We start from the raw sequence: 21388 nt of genomic DNA on the forward strand, positions 1-21388 counted from the left end.
GCCCTATTTTTGTGATTTTGAAAATGCTCCAGCTTTGATAATGTTAGCATTATCATTGTTGAAACTCTGGCATATAATTTTCAGTTGTTTTCTGATTTATTTGAATTTTCTATTAAGATTACTATATCCCATTAGGAAATACTAACATGAATATTTGATCATTTACCTGTATACTTACTGAGTGCAAAGGGTAGTACAATATTCCATAAGTAGAAGTCAAAACATTAATACAAGGCAACTGAAAACAAACACACTATGTATATGTATTGTAAAAACACATTACAATACCTCTGGCAAAGAGACTCCAGAAGGACATCAAATTTTCCTTAAGATGAAGAAAAACCTAAGACTAGATTGTGACTTGAACCAGTTAGGAATTAGGGGCTAAAAACAAGCATTTTCATGATGTCAATAATTCAACCACAAAATAATGAGTAAATGAAATAATACCACCAGGTGCCATACTACAAACAGAAGGCTGGTATTGTTTTTGAGAGTTGTGACTTGAATTCGGTAGGAATTGGGGGCTCAAAACTTTCATATTCATGATGTCTGGGCAATAACTTTACTATAAGTGAATGTTTTTTTTATGAAATTATTCCTCAAGATGACATGCCACAAAAGGAAGGCTTGGATTGATTTTGGGAGTTTTGACTTGAACCAATAAGGAATCAAGGGCCCAAAAGAGGCTAAAGAACAATCGTGATGTCTGGACAATAACTTTGAATATAAGTGAACACTCAACACCAAACAGCAATCAGTACTATTTTTTGCTGACAACACAATAACAGAATATGACATTCCTGAGAATATGCACATCATATGGTAATCTAACATCCCATTAAGTTTTATAATAATCCTGCCAGTGCTTAAGGAGCAGTTGTGGACAACACATCAGAGCAAGTTTTGCTGAAAAATGCCCAAGTTCCAACAGCTGACATTTCTACAATTTTTGTCCAAACATCAATTCCTGACAATATGCACATCTCCATATGGTATTCCAACCCCATTAAGTTTCATAACAATACTGCAAGTCATTCCAGAGTTGTGGACAAACGCATGAGACCAAGTTTAGCTAAAAAACCACTTCGGTTCAACAGTATTTTGTCCGAACATAAAATCCTGATAGAATGCACATATCCATATGATTATATTACATCCCACAAAGTTTCATAATAATGTTTCTAATTGCTTAGAAAACAGCTCGGACAGACTGATGGACTGACTGGATGAAAGCTATATACTGCCACCAAACTTCGTTTGTGGGTTGTATAATAAGGGCCACATTGATTCTAGTAAAATTCTTATCCAGTGTCAAATATTTAATAGGAATCAGAAATCAAAGCTGTATCAAGCTTGAATAGTGTGTCCATATTTGTCCCAAATGTTCATGGTTTAACCTCTGCAGTTGTATTGATCAAGCTGTAGCAGGCAAAACATTTTATTATGGGTTGTAACCTTGGTAAAAAAATTTATCAAGATTAACCAGCAAATTCTCTATGAAAACCAAATTCAAAGAAAGATGACAACAGCACCATACCATTATAACAACCCAAAATTTTGTGTGGTCTTAAATAAAGATTAAAAGTAACACTAGTTTTAAACAATTATTATATTTCCCATTATTTCCTGGAAATTTCTAGTACTTCTATTTTCCCTTGGAAATAGAGGCTTATATCAAACTTTTGTTACTCCTGGCTGTCTGAATATATAAAATCAAACACAAAAACACTCAAACAGATAAGCTTCGCTCATTTAATAATTACTGAGCTTAAACATGCACAACAGAAATACAGAAACCTGCTTAAGGAGGTAGACCAAGTAAGGGACACAACTCTTACAAATCATTCAAACGTTTGTATTCAGCATTTTACATAAAACTCATGTCAGCATCAAAGTAACTTTGACTGGTTTCATTCTCTTTCAAATGAAAGTTTGATAGACTTTGGTGAAATTGAATATGATACAAACATATCACTGATTTCAAGAGTTATTACCCTTACCCTAGGTCTACCTCCTTAAATAGAAGTAATTATGCAGATTAACTACTATTTCAACAAACATTAATATCACATTTTATTAAAAAAAATATCACTGTCCAGTAATACATATACAATGATACAATAAAAATTTGTAACATAAACATGAATAAGTCTGCCATGAATATTCCATTAAATAATTAATAACAAATTATCACTTGACCATCTTTTCAAAATTTCTGATTTTAGGTCATATTAATTTAATTTCGTATTCTTTGAATACTTTTCATGAAAAATCAGGTGAAGGCATGACAGAAGTATTTTCAAATTTATTATATAATGACTGCAAAAAAATGGGGTCATATAATTATATGGCATCATATGTACACACTTGGTTTTCATGTGATAGCATAACTACTAATTGGTTGATCTTTATAAAATTTAATAACAATATTCCAAACAAACAAAAGGAAGTATGTGTAAAGGCCACATTCATTTTGGAATTAGGGCAAAAAAACAAGCATTTCATATAATTTATCTAACTCAAGTAAAAGCACATGGATGTCTATGACATTGTTCCACAATATTCTATATGCTAAAGTCACAACCCCAAAAATCAATCCTTTTGAGGTATGGCACCTTGCAGTACAATTCAAAAGAGATCAATTCACTTTCACTCAATTTATTGTGTTGACATCTGGAAATCTCTTTGTTTCTGGCCCCTCAATCCTGAACTATTTTAATCTTAACCCCCAAAATCAATCTGCACCTGACCTTTGTCCAATTAAGAATTTGGGGGCAGAAATAAGATTTTTTTTCTGATTTCTGGATGATAACTTGAGTGAAATGGAATGGATCTTTTTGAAATTCTATAAGTACCATAACCTAAAAGGAAGGTTGAGAATAATTTTGGAGGTTGTGACTGGAACAATTTAGGAACTAGGTACTAAAAAGAATCAAATGCTTATCTTGTGTCAAATGTCTAACCACACTAAAAGCAAAGCTGTATCCAAGTTTGAATGGTCTTTAAGACCACACTTGCCCTCAATATCTTTGTGGTCATATGAAACTGCACCCCACAAAAAAATTATTGAAATGAAGCAAACTAAATACATGTGTACAGCAGTAATTTTTTTCTTCAATTTTAATAGTGTTTACTTAAATTAAGTATCAAGAAGACTTAAGAAGTTGGCAAATCACATTTCTTTGTAGTTTTAAAAATCAATTGTAGCTGATTTGAAATGTGGAAGAAAAAGGAATAAAATCATTTTACAATATTTATATTGTTTGATTATGTTTTTTGTTTGTCATATGGCTGATACTTCATAAATTTCAGGACAAGAATGCTTAACAAATTGAACAGACCCTGCTTTGTATTATTCTGACACCTTGAGTTAGATCTTAATTGTACTAGATCACAGAAGCAACCAAGCTTTGAACAGCATCTGATGTTCGAAATTCTCTTTAGACGCTGCAGCCAGCCCTCTCAGAAAATGCAAGAATCTTATTTAAGTTGTAAAAAGTGAATGATTTTATGTGACTTTATCGGATGTATGATTTGAATTACATCCAAGAATTTTGAAAGCCTGTCTGTAGCAGTTAGAGACAAAATGATTGTCTGCTGCTGTGTGAAGCCTGAGAAGCAACAAACCCCCAAGTAGGCATGTCACCCTACTTAGACACTACAATGTTCAGGTACAAGCAGGACTGAAAAATCTGTAAAAAAAATATTGGGTTGCTATAGTTACTAACTCAGCATTACTTTTCTGTAATGGTAAAAGGTTGTTTCCTAAATGCAACTACAATGTGCTATCTTTTAGTAAATCTTTTTTGGTAATACAATAAATTCCATTAAAATTCCACACCAATTTAATGTGTGTTCTACTTCCATATTTAATATAAATACTACTAAATTTTTTAACAAATATTTCATCACTTTGGTTAAAATATGAAAAAAACAGTTCTAGTGTCAAATAACAATATTTAAGAATGAGTTTTTAGCACTAATTATTTATTATCATAGTGGTTTGTGATTGGCAATATTGTGAGGATAAATAGTAAATCTGTTATAAAAATCTTCTGCAGGGCAAAACTTCTGAACAAAATTATAGTTTTTTTTTTTAAATGATAATAACAAAACAATCATCTACATTTTGACTTTCCCACTCTGTAAGAGTAAGGTCTTAGCAGAAAGTAAATAATTCAATAAAATCTCATGTTTGGATTTTTTTTAAATTGAGTTTTAAGTCTGACAGTTATATCCTGATAAATTATGTACAAGTTTTATTAAATTTGTAACTACTTCGCCAATCAATCAAACTAACATAGCCAGAAAATGATGTTACTAAGATTTTTGAAGTTTGTAGTATTCTAACAGGTCATCTACATTCTCATTTTCTAACTCTGTAGGATCTTTAGCTAGATGTAAATCATTCAATGATTTCTCAAGTTCTTCATCAGTGCTACTACCAGCAGTGGGTGCCTCAACAGGTATATGCTTTGCATTGAAAGCATTTTCGTTCTTGTCATAATGAAGGTATTCATTGACTTTTAATTCACATCTATCTTCCAAAAGTCTTACTGCTATTCTAGCAATGTTTCTAGAATCGTCAAGTCCTGAGTGCAAGTGACCTTCAAATGTCATTCCTAAGCTTTTCAGCATTTCATTTAACTTGGTTCTTCTACATTGATAAAAGTTGGAATATGATTTGCGTAGGTTTATCCATCTTCTTCCCCAGCGTGGAAATGGAATTTTGTTGTGACGACATTGCATGTACATAAATCTGCTCATATCCCATGGCCTACAAAACATTAAAATAATATATATAAAATTTCAATCCCATTTTTTCTTTTCAAGTAGTCTTACATTAAAAATTTGCTAAATAAGAATTTATTTAAAATGTACTTAGAGGCCTATTCTTTCAAGTATCACTGAAAAGTCTCAAAATCTAGCTTCCATACAAAAACAATAGTTAAAAACATACCCATCTGTTACAACAGCAAATCTCTTTCCTTCCCTAAAACCATGTGACTTCATCCACAGCTCCATCTTTTTTAAAACTTCTGGAAATTCATCAGCACTTTCTACTTTGTCCTATACAAAAGATAAGATCATTTAAGTCAGATTTACTGAAGAATTTGTAAAATCCAAAGCATCCAAACATCAAAACAAATAGCTCTCAAATGAAATTAGAAATGAAATTTTAATCTCATGTGAGCTTTACAAAGCCTATGCAAAATTTGAAACAGCAGTGTTAAGTGGAATAGCACAGCTTTGTAGGCTTTTCTCCAACATTATAACGAAGTCATCATAGTGCATTTGAACTAATATAACTTTCTGAGCATAGATTGATTGATTGATTGTCTTTATTCCCTCCAAGATTTGCAAAACTTGTATTTAACTACCCGTATTCAACAAAACATGTATACATAAAATGAAATCATAGATTATACTCGACAATTCATTTGTAGTTTTTCAGTCAAAGAAGTATTATAACACATGTATGAGTGACCAAAATTATATCTGTTTTCAAGTAAAACAACCTGAAATTCTCTGTACATTTTGAACATGTGACCTGCTATACAGAATATCATTTGCTTCCATGTGCCTGAATCAAGAATGTTATTAAAGTCAGTAATGCCACCAACAAGTGAGATGAGAATTTCATCTTCCCTTTGTTCGCAGAAAGGAACAGAGTCATGTACTAGTAGTTGGTCAACAATTGCATAAAATAGTTCATTTCTTTTATTGAGTAAGTTTTTACAATGAAATGACCTACAAGATTTGCTGTATATAGATTACAAAGTGTACAGCTGCCATCTTTAATTGCACATTAACCGAGACAAGTTAAGAGGAGCTTCATATATTGATATAAACCATTACATGAATGTTCCACCATAATTTTTACAGTTACAGCTATTTGTAAATTGACAATGTTAAATGATTTAAAGTACTCCCAATTACCTGAGTGATACCAGTCAGTTGAACACAGAAATCAGACAATTGGGGATTAATTCTGGGCTTGCAGTAGGCATGGAACTCATCAATCTGTAATGGTAAACATAATTTTACAAATCAGATTAAAATTTAAATCACATTCTTTTTATCTGTGAGCAAAAATTGTTTTTTAAGCTGAAGTTCAATTTTATATGAACAAATTAATGTGTGTCATACTTAATGACTAAAATCATAATATAGTCAAGCATGTAACAGTCATGATAAATTGATTAAACATCATATCATAAATGTTTTACTTAGGATACTTTTTACACTTACAACTATTTGTAAAAATTGCAAATGTCAATTCACATAAATTACTCCTCCTTACTTAAGTAATACCAGTCAGTTAAACAGAGTTTAAAAAAATAAATTATTTATTTGTCAGCATGTTTCACTGGCTAAGGGTACATCATCAAAACATGGTAATGAAAAAAATGTTTCCTTTAAGTACACAGAAATGGCATCTAATGTTGACATACTTTCCCATATCTCAGAGACAGAAATTTGTCTTTACCTTGTCCTGATGACACTGGCATCACAGGTGAAACATGTGCATAAATAAATAACATTGCAGTGTTCGTTTAAGTGTTGTTGTCAATTATGGTCATTTTAATTTCTCTTTAAATTGATAACTCTGCATGCCATCTTTATCCACTTAGGAAGCAGAAACCAAAAAAAAGTTCAAACTTGTTTATAATTTTACAGATGGATTTTACTATGCAAAACTAAATTACACACCACTTGTTTGCTTTCATAGTTGACTAGAATAACAGGAAACTCTATTATCTCATGTTTATAATGTTCATTATCTGCCTCACAAGTTGCTTCAAAATCTATAATCATTAAGTAATCAACATTGTTCTTTTTTGGTGGAGATACATGAGCCTTGGACAGCTTCTTTTGTCTGTAATGGGACTTGAGTCTTTTCTTTAGAACATCGGTTACACCTCTGAAAAGCAAAAGGTACAGAGAATATCTTATATGCATGTATATGTATGTCAACCAACTCCAGCAAGGCATGCACAAAAAAAAACAGCTATATCCCATACTTACTCTAACAGTGCAGATGTTTGATGAAGAATACAAATAAGCTAACAACAAAATATTGTGTTCTAAAAGCTTTTACATGTACTTTCAATTCATTATTATTGATAAGTAAAGTTGTAATAACTAAAATCTGTACCTTGAATCTAGATGAAGATCCTCTAACCTATGTATTAGGTCATCTCTTGTCATTCTGTTAATTTCACCATTGATAACGGATAGCTTTTTATACACAGGATTGCTGTATTGTCCATCTTTGACACCTTTCAGGCGATGCACATGTATTTCATCACATGATGCTTCTGCTTTTAAGTTGTCCTCTAATGGATCTATATCCTGGGATGACATGATCTCTATCTGAGCTGAAAGAAATTGCATATGCAATAATTCTTTGTATTAAAAATAAAACACTAAGTTGCCCATTAACAGAAATGAAAAAAATAAGCTAGAATTCTGATGTTTTGATGTTCTGTTTTGTAGAAATTTCATGAATGCTATAAATAATCCAAGAGTGTTGACATAGTTAATCTCCAATAAGGTAAATTAAGTAATTAGTGAGGACAAACTCACAACTTACACTAATTACCTGTTTTTTTAGGATGACACCTTGGAGTAAACAAACAGACCAATCAAGATATGCATTTGATAATAAATATCAGACAAGACAGACAGAATAAATAACAAGATAAGTTTCAAATTTTCAAATGCAAATTAATACAATTAAATCAATGCATTTTAGCCAATAGTTAATAACACAGTACAAAATTCAATACAACATGTTTCACAATATTAGCAGATAGTGATCTGGTGTCATATTTCAAATACACTAATATAAATGGAATAAGGATCTTGAAAAGTACTAATTCTCCCCATAATGATTTTTTTCAAACTTTTTCCAACTAAAATAACAGTTAGTACTACAATCATTTGATCAAGTTTAATATCACTACAAGTGAAGAATTGCCACTTCTAACACTTTTCCAAGAAGCCAGGTGGCAAGATAAAACACTTGCTTGTGAGAACTTTTGTGCAATAAGACAAGACTAAGTCATTAATGTGGCATGTCTTATGATTGAGTATATTTGGAAACAAGAATGAAACCTTACATTGTATGTCAAAAGGTGGTTGTTCTTTAGCACTTTCCAAAATAATGATGAAAAGTTATAAGGTATCCAAGATAGTATTGCATATGTACATGTATATGTAAATGTATATTCTAATGAATCCAACATAAAACTTCTGGGATTTCTACTACAAGTAAAAAATTCTTATTAGCAGCAGAAATTGTGACTGAGGACAGATTCTTTCTTTCATGAGTGTATAAAATAGTATCATGCAATACATAATTTATGTACATGTACTGTACAGTGAGAAAGAAACAAAGAAAAACCATGGCACTTACCAAATCTAAAAACTAAATACTTTTGCATATGGAAGTCCATTAATGTGTAATCCCTTTTGGGATTCAGTGTCCAACAGGGTTGGGTTAATCATAATCAGTAATCATAATCAATTGTTATTCATTACAACATACATGTAGTGAGTTATTGAAAGTAATCTGTAATCAGCTTCTCAAAGCTATGTAATAATTGATTACTTTTCAATTACAACCAATTACAAGAACTGTGTGTTGATATTTGCAATCTAGATTTTAATACTATAAAGCTAATTAGGACAGTAAGAAAACATATATTTTTCAATTGTCTCTCAATTTAAAAAGGTCCAACAAATTGGGCCTGAGAGTACATTTACATGTAGACAGTATGTTTAAACAAGCTGTTTCATCAATTAAAGTTTGAAAACATAGCATTATTTCAAAACTGTCGTATTTATGACTTAATTACAATTGTACTATTGATCTAGATGACCATCTTTTAAAAATTTTGAAGTTTTAGTTTTTTAAAAGATGCAAGTTATTTAAAAAAGTAAAAACAATATTCTCATCCTCTTTCAGAGCAAAAATTGAAATAACAATATAAATATGACAAAGAAACTGAAAAGAACAATCAGCAAAACCTTGCCTTGTTTATACCAAAGAAATTTAATATATAAGGGAAAAATGAACAAAAGCAAAAGGTATTAATAACACATTAGTGCATATAATAGCTGGAATATAATTCTCATTTCCACAATTTAAAAGACTTAAAAACATTATTATACTGATTAAGTGCAACTCTGATGTTTTTGATCTGATATTTACAATTTTGTAAATGATTTTTTTCTCTACATAAATATGTTGAGCATTATATAATTTTTGTTGCTTTCTGAGAATTGTATATAATAAAAAATAATAAAAAGCAATCACCAATTACATCTTTAAAAGTAATAGATTGTAATAAATTACATTTAATTAACTAGTGTAATCAATCATTAATTGATTACATGAAAACAACCCATGTACTAAATTAATGAATGATTAGTGTTGAAAGTAATTGTGCCTATTCCTGGTGTACAAAGCTGATAACTGATATGGCCAACCACATCAGAAAACTGCTTCAGAGTAACACTGAATCCCCAAAGTGATTATTGAATGACTGCCTCTATATTAACAATAACAGTAAGGTGAGAGAAATACATGCTGCCATAATTGTGTAGGGTGTTATACATGTAGTTCTAAGACTCACACGGCTGCACATGATCTATTTGCAGTGGTGGATCCAGAATTTCCGGAAAGGGGGGATGGTGGGGTTCTCCAGCTAACTTCTGTTTATTCTTCACGGGTCAACCTACTCTTCAAACATAAGGGGATGTTGGCCCATTGGGGGGACGGGTAGTAATCAACATTTTCAGTGTTACTCAACGTTTAAATGTTCAATTGATAGTATACTTATATATAAGTTATAGTCTTTTCAAGAAACAAGAGGGAAAAAAGAGTAATAGACTCCATTTACGGTTATTACCTGTATCACCCGTGTAGATTTTCTGCCTCTGAATATATGACTTTAAGTGGATTACGCAGGCAAAAAGTCTAATTTACCAGATTTGCACTAAGTTGCTGTTGTCTGCAAATCGCAGATTGAACGTGCGAAACAGCTGCCACTTACAATGTTGAAAATAATCTTGAGTTTTCTGTAACATGACGTTCTCAAAGAAACATACAAACATATGACTATTGTGAGATCTTTGGATACGAAAGGTTTAATTATATATTCATTTAGTTGAGGTAACCATAGTTCAGAAGTTTGAATAGTTCTACTTATTTCTGAATGTTTTTTTTAAGGTAGTAAGCGACTTCATTATTTGAGGCTTACTTTCACTTTAACTTCAATCACAATTTAAACGAGGAAATTAATTATGTTTGCCAATCATATCACAACACTGTGCATTTTGACAATAGAATTTTTTTTATATAGGTATATTTAGGTATATTTTATATAGGTTAACTAGAACTTATTTTGTGTTTTAATCCTTTCTCTTGATTATAAATATAATTTATGTTGCATCTTCAAATATTACATGTACCACAGTCACAGATACCATAAGGTAAGGTCTTATCACGGGGGTAACTTAACAGGTAAAAGGGTATGGGTGTGCAGCCCCGAAAATTTTTACCCACCCCATTCATATATTCTTACAATGAAAACTGACATCCATTCATATATATTATATATGTAATGCATTTATATATTAGCCTATTTTTAAATTTTAACCCCAATCACATATACCGTAACTAAAATGCCTACCCTTTCATATATTACTTATCATAAAAAGTAGACTGATATGGGCCACACATCTGTACTTACCAAATGAATTTAAGTTACCCCCCCCCCCCCTCCCCAGTGGGTCTTATGCGTATCCTTTCTCTAGTCATGCTTCTAACTAATGTGCAAGTACATGTTTTTCAATCTTACATTTATGCCTCACTAAATGATATATTGTTTTTTTTTCTGACTGGTTATCTGTCACACATCTTTAAAGCAATTATCTTATGAATACTACTGAAACAAAATAAACAAAACCACTCATCAGAAGTATAGGTGCGAATATAGACTTTGCACCCCCTCCCTGTAGGCTACTATCTGTCAAAATTATTTTTTAACTTTTAAAACAAAATAACAAGAAAAGAACCAAGTTCTTTCAGGGACTTAAATATTAAGTCTTAGGTTCTAATATCGTTTATTTGTATATGTTGCAGTCATGTTTTTTTTGACAGGCTACAATAATCAATAATAGTTTTAACAAATTTGATAAAGGATAATGATGCATTGTTTACCAACTTTGAAAGGGATCACTACAGTGATTTCAGATAATCTTTGAAAAAAAATGTTTAGGGACAGTTGGACAACCATTGCAAAATGATGATAATACATGTAGCTCATTCTTGGTTTTATGAGCTCATGTTTAGTTTTTTTAGTAGTACTGTAACTCAGACATTGATATTTGCCCCATGTCAGACTCTTGACCTGTCTGGCCATTGACCCATCAGAATATTGAACTGTTAGAATAACTGGGTGTCAGACAATAGAATAATTAGACTATCAAGTGCATATATGTCTTATTTTCAATATCCTTAATTGTATCAACATTTCATGATCCTCACTAGCCATGCTTTAGAACATACCCTTTCCCGCAGTAAACTCAAGTATGAACTGTTACCCTTGGCTTGAAAATAAGAAATTTGTTTGTTCTTTTAGGCCATAGAATAAAAACTTGTCAGTTTAAGGTTATCCTACCTACCCAATTTTTATTTGCCCTAGCTTATTTATTGGTATTTTTATGAAATGCTGCTAAACTATTATTTTTTAGTTTAGCACTAATGAAGCCAAGAATTCCTCCTAAAAGTGTCCAAATAAATTAATGAATTTGCTTACCTACCTATACCTACTTACCTACCCTATTTTTTTGATCCTATGTAATTTATAACAAACATTTATTTTCCATGGCCATATGAGGATTGCATTTCATTTGGAATGGTCAGGTAATATGAACCACATATCTTGATTTTGACTTTTTAGCTCACCTGGCCGAAGGTCATGTGGGCTATTACTATCACTTGGTGTCCATCATCGTCATCGTCTGTTGTCTTTAACAATTTTTCAAAACTCTTCTCCTCTGAAACTACTTGGCCAATTGAAACCAAACTTGGTATGAATGTTCCTTGGGGTATTCTGCGTAGAACTGATATGAAGATTTTTGATCTGTTGAAAAACATGGCCACCGTTACTAAAAATAGAACATAGGGGTCAGACAGTAGTTTTTCACATATATCTCCAAAACCGTTCGATTTAGCTAAAGTCTGACATGGATAAAAGTGTTCGGCATGATGAGATCATTCTGTGGTTAAATATTTGTTTTAATCAGTTTACTCACAGAGTGTTTCTGCTATTTTTTATGTTATTTCTTTCAAAAATCTCCTCTGACATGAAATTGATCAATTGGAACCAAACTTGGTATGAATGTTCCTTGGTGTATCCTTCGTAGAACTGATATGGGGATTTTTGATCCATCAAAAAATATGGCCTCTGGTACTAAATATAGAACATAGGGGTCAGGCAGTAGATTTTCGCATATATATCCAAAACCGTCAGGTTTAGCCAAATTCTTTCAGTGGCTTAAATGATCCTTATTATTAGGACTACAAAAGTCTTCAGGGATAAAAGTTGTTTTTGCCATTGAAAGGGGAAAAATGACTTTTTTTTTTGACAGTTTGTAGTCAATACCTTGAAAATTATGATAGATTAAAAGAAACTTTCAATTGTTGAAATGATCCTTATGATAGGTCCTACCAAAGACTTCATGAGTCAAAATTGTTTGACAACTTCTTGTTAAATGTATTGACTTTGAAAGGCAAAATTCAATCAGGTGAGCGATTCAGGCTCCTGGGAGTCTCTTGTTTCTTTAAATGTTAGTCTATACCTGTAGTTTTTATTTATAAACAAACAATGCAGAAAAGACTGTCTACTAAAACTTTTTTTTTTACTTTTTTTCTGTCAGCAGAATCATCATTTCTGTGTTAGGCCACACTGAAAATAATGTTTTGTTTCACCTTACCCTACCCTAGCTTTTAGCTTTGGTGTGATAGGTAGGTAGGTAGATAGGGATAATATTTTTTTCCCAGAGTTCATATGATTCTGTAAAAACCATGATCAAAGAATTGAAAAATGTTGCTTTGAAAATAAAATAAAATCTTGTCAGAGAATGTGGCAATAAAACTATTTGGGTAGGGTGATTTTATGGGTAAGTGGAGTAAAGGGAAACAAACATAATTTTAATTTTTGCCTAATGCTAAAAAGGCTGTCTACTGAAACTTGTCTTTTTTTTGCACTTTCATACTGTCAGAAGATTCATTGTTGCTGTATTATTCAGGAACAAACATTGCTGCAAAGACTTTGTCTACTGAAATTTGTTTTTTTCTACTTTCAGGCTATCTGCAGGTTCTTCATTACTATGTTATACAGGAAGTGAGTCCAATGGTATCAAAAGTGTAAAGTGCGACAGTAATGTCACTCATTGCTACTACACTAGAACTTTAGAAAAAGATACCAGTTTAAAATTTGATCATCACAATAGTAAACCAGTCTATAACAGATCATGTGATGTCAATGATATCTGTAAAAATTTAAATAAAACAGAAGAAAATAAAATTATTGAGGTTTGTCAAATTATTATCTTGATATCCTCCCTAGGACACACCTGTATTTTTGCAGTAGTATTTTTAACAGTCATAAATTAGCAGACATTTTTTCAAATTTTTAGGCTTTTCCAAAAGTTTTTACCATTACCCATTAGCAACTTTTTCTTCAGAAATTCCCCAAATTTGACACTTATTCCTATAAATATATATTGATACATACGCCTTGTCCTGATATTTTTAATCCCAATGGGGTTGTTTTCGCTTTGATATATTCACCATTTCCATTCTCATTAAAAGCAAGCAATGCATGCAAGTTTTGGAGGGAAGCATTTAGGAATAAAAATATTGTTCTTTTTTCAAATTTTTCTGTTCAGGAAGTAGACATTTATGCATCAGTCTTTTGAAAGATTAAGTTAATCAGTAAACTAGTTTAGCTGTGCTAACTTTTTTACTGTTCAATAAATCTTGTACTTATTGATCACCTGTGTAGAAGCTGTACCAGGAACAGTATTCAGTGGTTTTAAACCCGTTATTTTTTTTTTATAGATACCACATGAAGGAAACGAAATTACACAACATTACTGTTGTAGTACAAGTAACTGCAATGTGCCTATGGTTCCCTCAGTACCAAAAAAGTGCTATAATGCTCTTCACAAAGGAAATATTTCTGAAGGTAAAAATTACCCTTCTCAATGAGGTTTTGATTATGTGATTGAAGGGTATTTTTTGTGATTATTTGTGGCTCTATGAAATCATGAAATTAAGTTATCAATGTAACATTATTTTTCATTTGAATAACACCCATTAGTCCAAAATAATTAGAAAATAACAGCTTCTTAGTATTCATATGAATTTATATGTTACATAGCATTTAGTTTATTTTACCCATGATATATAAACAAATGTATACTGGTAAGATAGAAGAGAAAGGCTAAAATTAACAGCTGACATAATAACAATCTTAACTCTTATCTGAAATGAATGCATATACAATTGTCTTATTATGAACATGATACCTTTTGTCATCAGTAATTGATAAATTTATGCAATTTAAAAAAAATGATAATTTAATTTAAATTAAAAATAATTTGATAATGGTATGTAGGGACTTTTGTTTTGCTAACTGCATACTATTCATTTTATCTATGTCAATAATATAAATCATTTATAGGTTTAAAGGAAACCTGTGAACATGAGAATTCACACTGCATCAGTGTAACTATTCCAATGGGAGGTGATGACTTTATGCAGTACTACTCTTGTGAGCAGGATATACCAAATGTTACCACTTGTGATGGAGTGAAGAATGAAACTTTAAGATGCCACAATGTAAGATTTTTATGCATTACCATGGAAATTTAAGCCTTTATACACATATATAGACTTACAGCTATAACAATACTGATGTTTAGGGGATAGAGTTAGTCTTCCCATGATTAAGTGATAATCACCTGATGAACTGATTAAGATAGTTAACTGGACAGTTGAGATGGGGAATTAAAACTTATTATATTTCATTGGTATTTAAATTTATTTGTATCCTGTAATTCCTTTTATCTCATCGACAGATATTTTTCTTTCTCTTATACATGACATGATATTCAAAAGTATCCGTCAAAACATTTGGAGAGATTGTGACATCAGATCTTAAGAGTTTGAATGAAAATGACATGATGCACCAATAGTGTGTAGCCCACTACTATTTTCTTGCTCTATACAAGTAGTTCTAAAACTAAATATACATTAAAATGATTAAAAATGCAAATAATTGAATTTTCAATAAGCCCTCATAATACAACTCTTAGATTCTCATCCAGCACTTTCAAAATTAGAGGTGGGCAGGGGAATTTTATTTTTTTAAATTTTTTTATCAATTTAAGTGAAAAAAGCTGTCAATATTAAAGAAATTGACCTAAATTGGAGAAAAAAAAATCAAAATTAAAAAATTCAGGGAGGGTGAAAAATTGGGTTGGGGATGAGAATCTAGGATATTTTTTAATATTGGCCCAAATAGACTAATAGGTTAGTTACTTTCAATCTTGATACTCAAATATCCTGTGGAATATCTCAAACTTGCGCTCACAGGCTCATCTTGATATTCCATATGATATTGTCTGTTTCAAAATCAAAGGTAACTATTATTCTATATATCTTAGTCTGAAAGAAGATTTAACTTCCTGGAAGATCAACATTATACACTGAACACCATCATTATATATTGTATTTGCTATAAACAGATTGTTGGAATGTATTTGGTCTTTTTGTTGTTGGTTTGTTTGCCTACATATTCCTCAGTGATTCAGTTATTCAATATTTGAAGGTTGACATTATCATGGAACTTGATACAATACATGATTATACTGTTAGTAAATCTAATACAAATATTAGTGTTAGAATCAGACAGCTAAGAACACTTGAGCATGACTATTTTTATTTTTTACAGATTACATATAGAGGATTGAAGTCTACTTTTTGCTGTTGCTATGGAGACTTTTGTGTACTGCCAGAATTCAATTACACAGAGAGTGTTGATAAAATTTCAATTACAAATGACACTTTCATCAGGATTGATGGAAACCCTCCTCGTCCTCAGGCTAATCCTGCCTACACTGATTGGTTGTTTAACGGAGGTTTGATTGCTGCAGGTGTTCTCATAATTGTTATAATTATTGGATCCTTTATTATTGCTATGAAGTGTAAAAAAAAGAAAGAGACAAATAGAATGACACTTGCATATCGACGAATTGCTGCAGATTCTACTCCTGATGATGAAGAGGATATAAAGATGCTCTTAGGGTGAATTTAAGAATTTTTTATTTGAGATTTTTGTATCATTCCAAGTATATGTCTCTGCCTACACATCTAATTAGGCCTATCGATTGTATTTTTTTTTGTGTTGAGTGATGTCCCTTACATTCTGGTTACAGAATGGGTCATTGAATATTGCTATGTGCAATACTTTGATAATCATGTAATATATTGTCACTAATATTGATAAATATGCTTTGAAATTTATTGATTTGTTCTTGACAGCTTATGATTGAAATTTTGTTTGTTTTTGTTTTTCTGAAATTGACAGCAAAACATTGTCAGTTCTTTAGAAGTGCCATGCATTTATTTGTTATGCATATGGTTAAAATGTTTGTTAGTCCCTGATTCCATTGTCTTAATCATTTGTGAATAATCTCAGATTAGTAGTATGAATTATGAAATGACCGTAACAATTCATGTTTGTTTTTGTAATGTAGTTTTCATTTTTTATAGAGTTTTTTTTTCTGAATTGAATGATGCACATGAGTGTCGTTTTGTTTTTAACGTTTTTAAAGACTTATTAGAATTCCCTCTTTACCAAGTATTATAATTTTTAGTCTGTATTGAGACAAAACAACATCAAAAACTAACTAGAGTTTTGATGGAAAAAATGATTTCCTTCCTTATCAGTATTTTTTTCATAATTTTTTTTGTTTTTAATTCTTAAACATAGAATCTCTGAGCACGATGGAATGGCATTTCTTATGTTTCTTGATATATAGCTGGTGGATGATTTGTATTATTCTTTGTTTTATTTTGTTTTTTTATTTCCAACCAATTGTTATTGAACTATTCTATGTAATTTATTTGCTCTCCTATATTTCCTTATTGATCAATATTCTGATAATGTGTGACATCCACATTATCTTGAAATTGTTGACGTGCATACACTGTAAAATATAACTTTTTTGTGTACTGTAAGCTAAAATTTATTTGACTTGTGAAAGGATAAAAATATTCTTTTTCATTGTCAGCAATAATTACATTGTAAAAATTAATATTTGCTTGTAAGAAAACTGTGTGTTAAATTTAAGGTTGTCTTGAGTGTTCAAATATAATATTAAGTACACTGCCATCAACCAAAATTTTAAATTCTCCACTCTTCACAGTGGAGTCACTCATGTCCTCAACTGTGGCTCCACTGTGGCTCCACTGTGACCCCACCGAAGCAAAAACTAGGATAAAATTGCTTTGTTTCTTTACTTTTCAATATTTTTTTCTGTCCCTGAGAAATGTTATTAACTGCCTGAACCATTAAATATACCTTGGTATAAAGACAGCAGTAGTAAACTACAATCAATTTTTGAAATGGTGACTCCACTTTGGAGAGTGGAGACACTGTGACTCCACTCATAATATCTCCACTGTGAAGAGTGGAGAAATTCAAATTTGTGTTGACAGTAATGTATTCATACATGTGAAATACTCCCTGCTGTCCCCTTACTTACATTTTTATTTTCTTTTGATTGTGATACATGTATATGTTGTTTGCATACATGTAACATTATTTGTAAATACATTTTCCAGTTGAATTCTAAATGAACAAACTATGTTATTTTAGTGTGATTGTAGAATAAGAATTGACAAATATCTGTTGTGGATTGTTTTACAAAGATCTTTTTTTTATGGAATTTTACAAAGGTGCAGTATTGTTAAGCTTTACATTATATTGTATTGTAGTTAAGCATGTATTCGTAAACACCAAATATTTGGAATTATTACATGTATATGTCTGACGTCATTGTTATTGCAACTGTTGAAATTAAATACAGGTTTATGTAAGAAACATGCAAGTAAAACAAAAGTAAGGCCATAAGTCAAACTTTTTAAGAGATCTGCTATGCAGACCTAGAACTACTTCCAGATTTACAAAATACTGTGCATCACTCCTCTAGCTTATAAGCTCTGCTATACAGGATGTGGAGAAATTCATAAGGCATGAAAACTACTCATTACAAATCTGCTATTCCTCTTGTACTGTACTAATTTAATAATGGGGAGGGATAAGTACTGAGTGTGGCGAAGATCATTGTAATAGTGAACATGTCCCCTGCACTATAGATTGCTTTCGAAAAACCTTAAGTCTTTAAAAGTCTAATTTATGGTGGAGATACCAAAGGGCTGGGAAAGTAACAGAGTTAATCAAAACAACTGAGTTGAAATATATATTTCTCACATTTTTTTTCAACAATCACTAAATAACCAACAATTTTTTTTATCCAATTTCCAAAGCTCTATCATTACTTTTATAATGTTTCTCAAATAATAGTGGGACATACTGGATGTATTTAGACAATAAAGGGAGTTGAAAAAATGGTCTTATCACCCTCTGCCTGACTCTTAGGTGAACCTGTACTATAAACATTTGTTAGCTTTACCTTGATTAAACCTGTCTAAACAAGTCATATTTGTCATTTGAGTTTCTATGTGTTTTGAACCTGTCTTATTTAAACACTCCCCTCCAAAAAAATACCGAAACAAAACAAGATCTTCTTTTTCAAACTGAGTTAAACAAGACAGTTCTCCCCTGTTGTAATTTTCTATTCATTAAGGAATGTAAATAATATCTGAATATATAAAGAATCTTGTATAATATATATACCGGTAGATATTAGTTGTTAAGCAGTTTATTTTATGCATAAATCGAACCTAAGTTCTTTATATAAGATAATATATTCAGATATTAGTTATATTCCTTATAATTTAATATTTTGGCAAAAACTATGATTAATTCATATTAATTTATTCCAAACACACACATTTTTTCACATAGGATTATTTCATTGATAAAAGTAGTCTGGTTAAAAGGGGCTTGGTTTAAAGTTCATGAAATTGTTTATTTATAAGGTGGTAGGATAATTTGTATCAAAGATAAAATAGAAATGATGGCATCTTTTCTAACAGTAAAAATGGTCATATTAAATTTTATAAAAATATTTTTACTCAAATAGTTACCATACAAGTGCATTGTAGTTCAGGTTTCATTGTAGGAATTATATGTGAACTTAATTTTCTGATGCTTTGGTTCATGTTAATAAACAGTGGTGGATCCAGGGGGAGGATGTAGTGGGTCAGAAACCTTACTTTTCTTTTCTACAATTTTATCTTGGACTCTTCCAGAACCCTTCAAATCCTCTAGATCTGCCCTTGATAAATGTATTATTTTTTAGTGTATATGAATACAAAGAGGAGCTGTCATGAAATGTATATAAATGAAAGCCGCTGTTGTAATCAATATTCAATTTAGTTAAAAATTTACAGTTCCTAAAAAAATTGAAATGTTCTGTTTTTTTTTATATTTGTTGGTAAACAGAGTAACAACTGTGTAAACACACTGTAAAGAAAGTAAACCTAAGAAATGGTTCTTTTCTTAAAATAATTAACCCCCCTATTTTTAGAAGTGCTTACTTTCTTATGGTGGTACATGTACTTCCTTTGCTCAGCAACAGTTGGTCATTGATGTAGTGGAAATATGAATTTTTACTTTTTTGTTTTATGAATCACTGAAAGATGGAATCCTTTCTGTGTTACTACAAAAGACTTTCTTTATATATGTTACCAATTGAGTATAGGTCCGGCAAAGAATCATGCAAAAAATGACTCAAGTGATTTGTGTGTACCTTTTGCACAAAATATTCTGACCAGGAAACCCTTCAGAATATCTAATAGACTATGTTTTCAAAATTGAAAAGTCACTGAAACTTATATTTAGGAGATAATTATTGTTAGTTTTTGACTGAATTTTATTATGATAAAGTTCCTACAAATTTCCAAAAAAATTTGCAAACCATTTTTCACAGTAAAAATTTATCTCATAACATACAACATTCATGAAGAAACAAACATTGCAATGATTAGTTAAACCTCTGTAAATAAATAGGTGATGTCCTTCTGCATGTATTTTAGATGGAAACATACCTAAAATCTTTTTGTGAAATGTTTGATTTTTACATTGAGTAGAAAGAATTAATTTGTCTATGAAAACGAAATGGTTAATGGAAATTTTTTTGATAAAAATCAACTGTACATTCTATGTAAATGAAAGGGATATGGTGAAACACAACAAATGCACCAGCATATAAACTAAAATATAGAATAGTAAGTACTTTCAGAGATCACCTAAAGGCCTTCAACAAGTGTAAACACTCCTTTAAGTAAGCCCTGAAAGGCCTTGACAAAATAAGTAATAAAATCCACAGTAACAGGATGATAAGAACGCTAAAAAGTAAAATAACTATGCAAATCTACATTTCTGAAGTTAATTCTGAAAGCATCTGCTCTTGAAATTTTTAAAATTGGATGCTACTGACATTGTTTATTTTCTAAACATCATTTCATCTTGTTAGAAGACCAGGTGTGATTCATGATGCCTTGGTTAACCTAATGATTGTGTTGTGAAGGAGAAGGTGTAGTAAGTTTTGTTTTTTTTCCGGATATTTTATGTAGTGTTAACATGCTAAATAATCACTTAAGGAGGTAGACATAGGGTAAGGGACAAAACTCTTACAAATCATTTGAACGTTTGTATTCAGCATTTTACATCAATATCATGTAAGTATCAAAGTAACTTGGATTGATTTTTATTCGGCTTCAAATGAAAGCTTGATAGGCTTCAGTGAAATTGAATATGATACAAACATATTATCAAATTTAAGAGTTATGTCCCTTACCGTAGATCTACCTCCTTAAATGTATTTGTATATTGGTATTAAAATGTACTGTAAATAGTTTTGATCCTTGAATATGAACCTTATGAATAATGTGAAAAGTTCTTAATTTTTGTGTTATTATAAAATTTAAAAAAATTTATCAGTGTGTTTGCGCAAATTTGTTTCATAAGTGTAATGTCATTAAGATGTGTTTCCTCCTGAGTGTGTTAAGGTTGTATTTTAAATGATAAAGGTTAGTCATTTTTTACTACTATATCTTTATCATTATTTGTTGATATACCACAAGGATGTACTACATGTGTGAATGTTT

General features: G+C 30.9%; 2 protein-coding genes across 2 annotated transcripts; one reads left to right on the forward strand and one right to left on the reverse strand.

Annotated features, from left to right (window-relative positions):
* Positions 1–1741: 1741 nt before the first annotated feature.
* Positions 1742–10079, reverse strand: LOC148621626 (3'-5' exoribonuclease 1-like). Its single transcript, XM_088576199.1, has 6 exons — positions 9924–10079; positions 7163–7385; positions 6718–6928; positions 5944–6027; positions 4964–5073; positions 1742–4780 (listed from the first exon to the last, which is right to left on the reverse strand). Exons 2-6 carry the CDS (start codon positions 7369–7371, stop codon positions 4324–4326), a joined length of 1071 nt encoding a protein of 356 aa, XP_088432325.1. The 5' UTR covers positions 7372–7385; positions 9924–10079; the 3' UTR covers positions 1742–4323.
* Positions 10080–10240: 161 nt separating this feature from the next.
* LOC148621627 (uncharacterized) lies at positions 10241–18811 on the forward strand. The gene is made up of 5 exons (XM_088576200.1): positions 10241–10376; positions 13387–13615; positions 14144–14270; positions 14769–14926; positions 16041–18811. Exons 1-5 carry the CDS (start codon positions 10318–10320, stop codon positions 16395–16397), a joined length of 930 nt encoding a protein of 309 aa, XP_088432326.1. The 5' UTR covers positions 10241–10317; the 3' UTR covers positions 16398–18811.
* Positions 18812–21388: the final 2577 nt, after the last annotated feature.

The sequence above is a fragment of the Perna viridis genome, chromosome 3, assembly GCF_037379345.1.
Source record: "Perna viridis isolate PV_CMFRI_1.1 ecotype Kerala chromosome 3, ASM3737934v1, whole genome shotgun sequence".
NCBI lineage: Eukaryota > Metazoa > Mollusca > Bivalvia > Mytilida > Mytilidae > Perna > Perna viridis.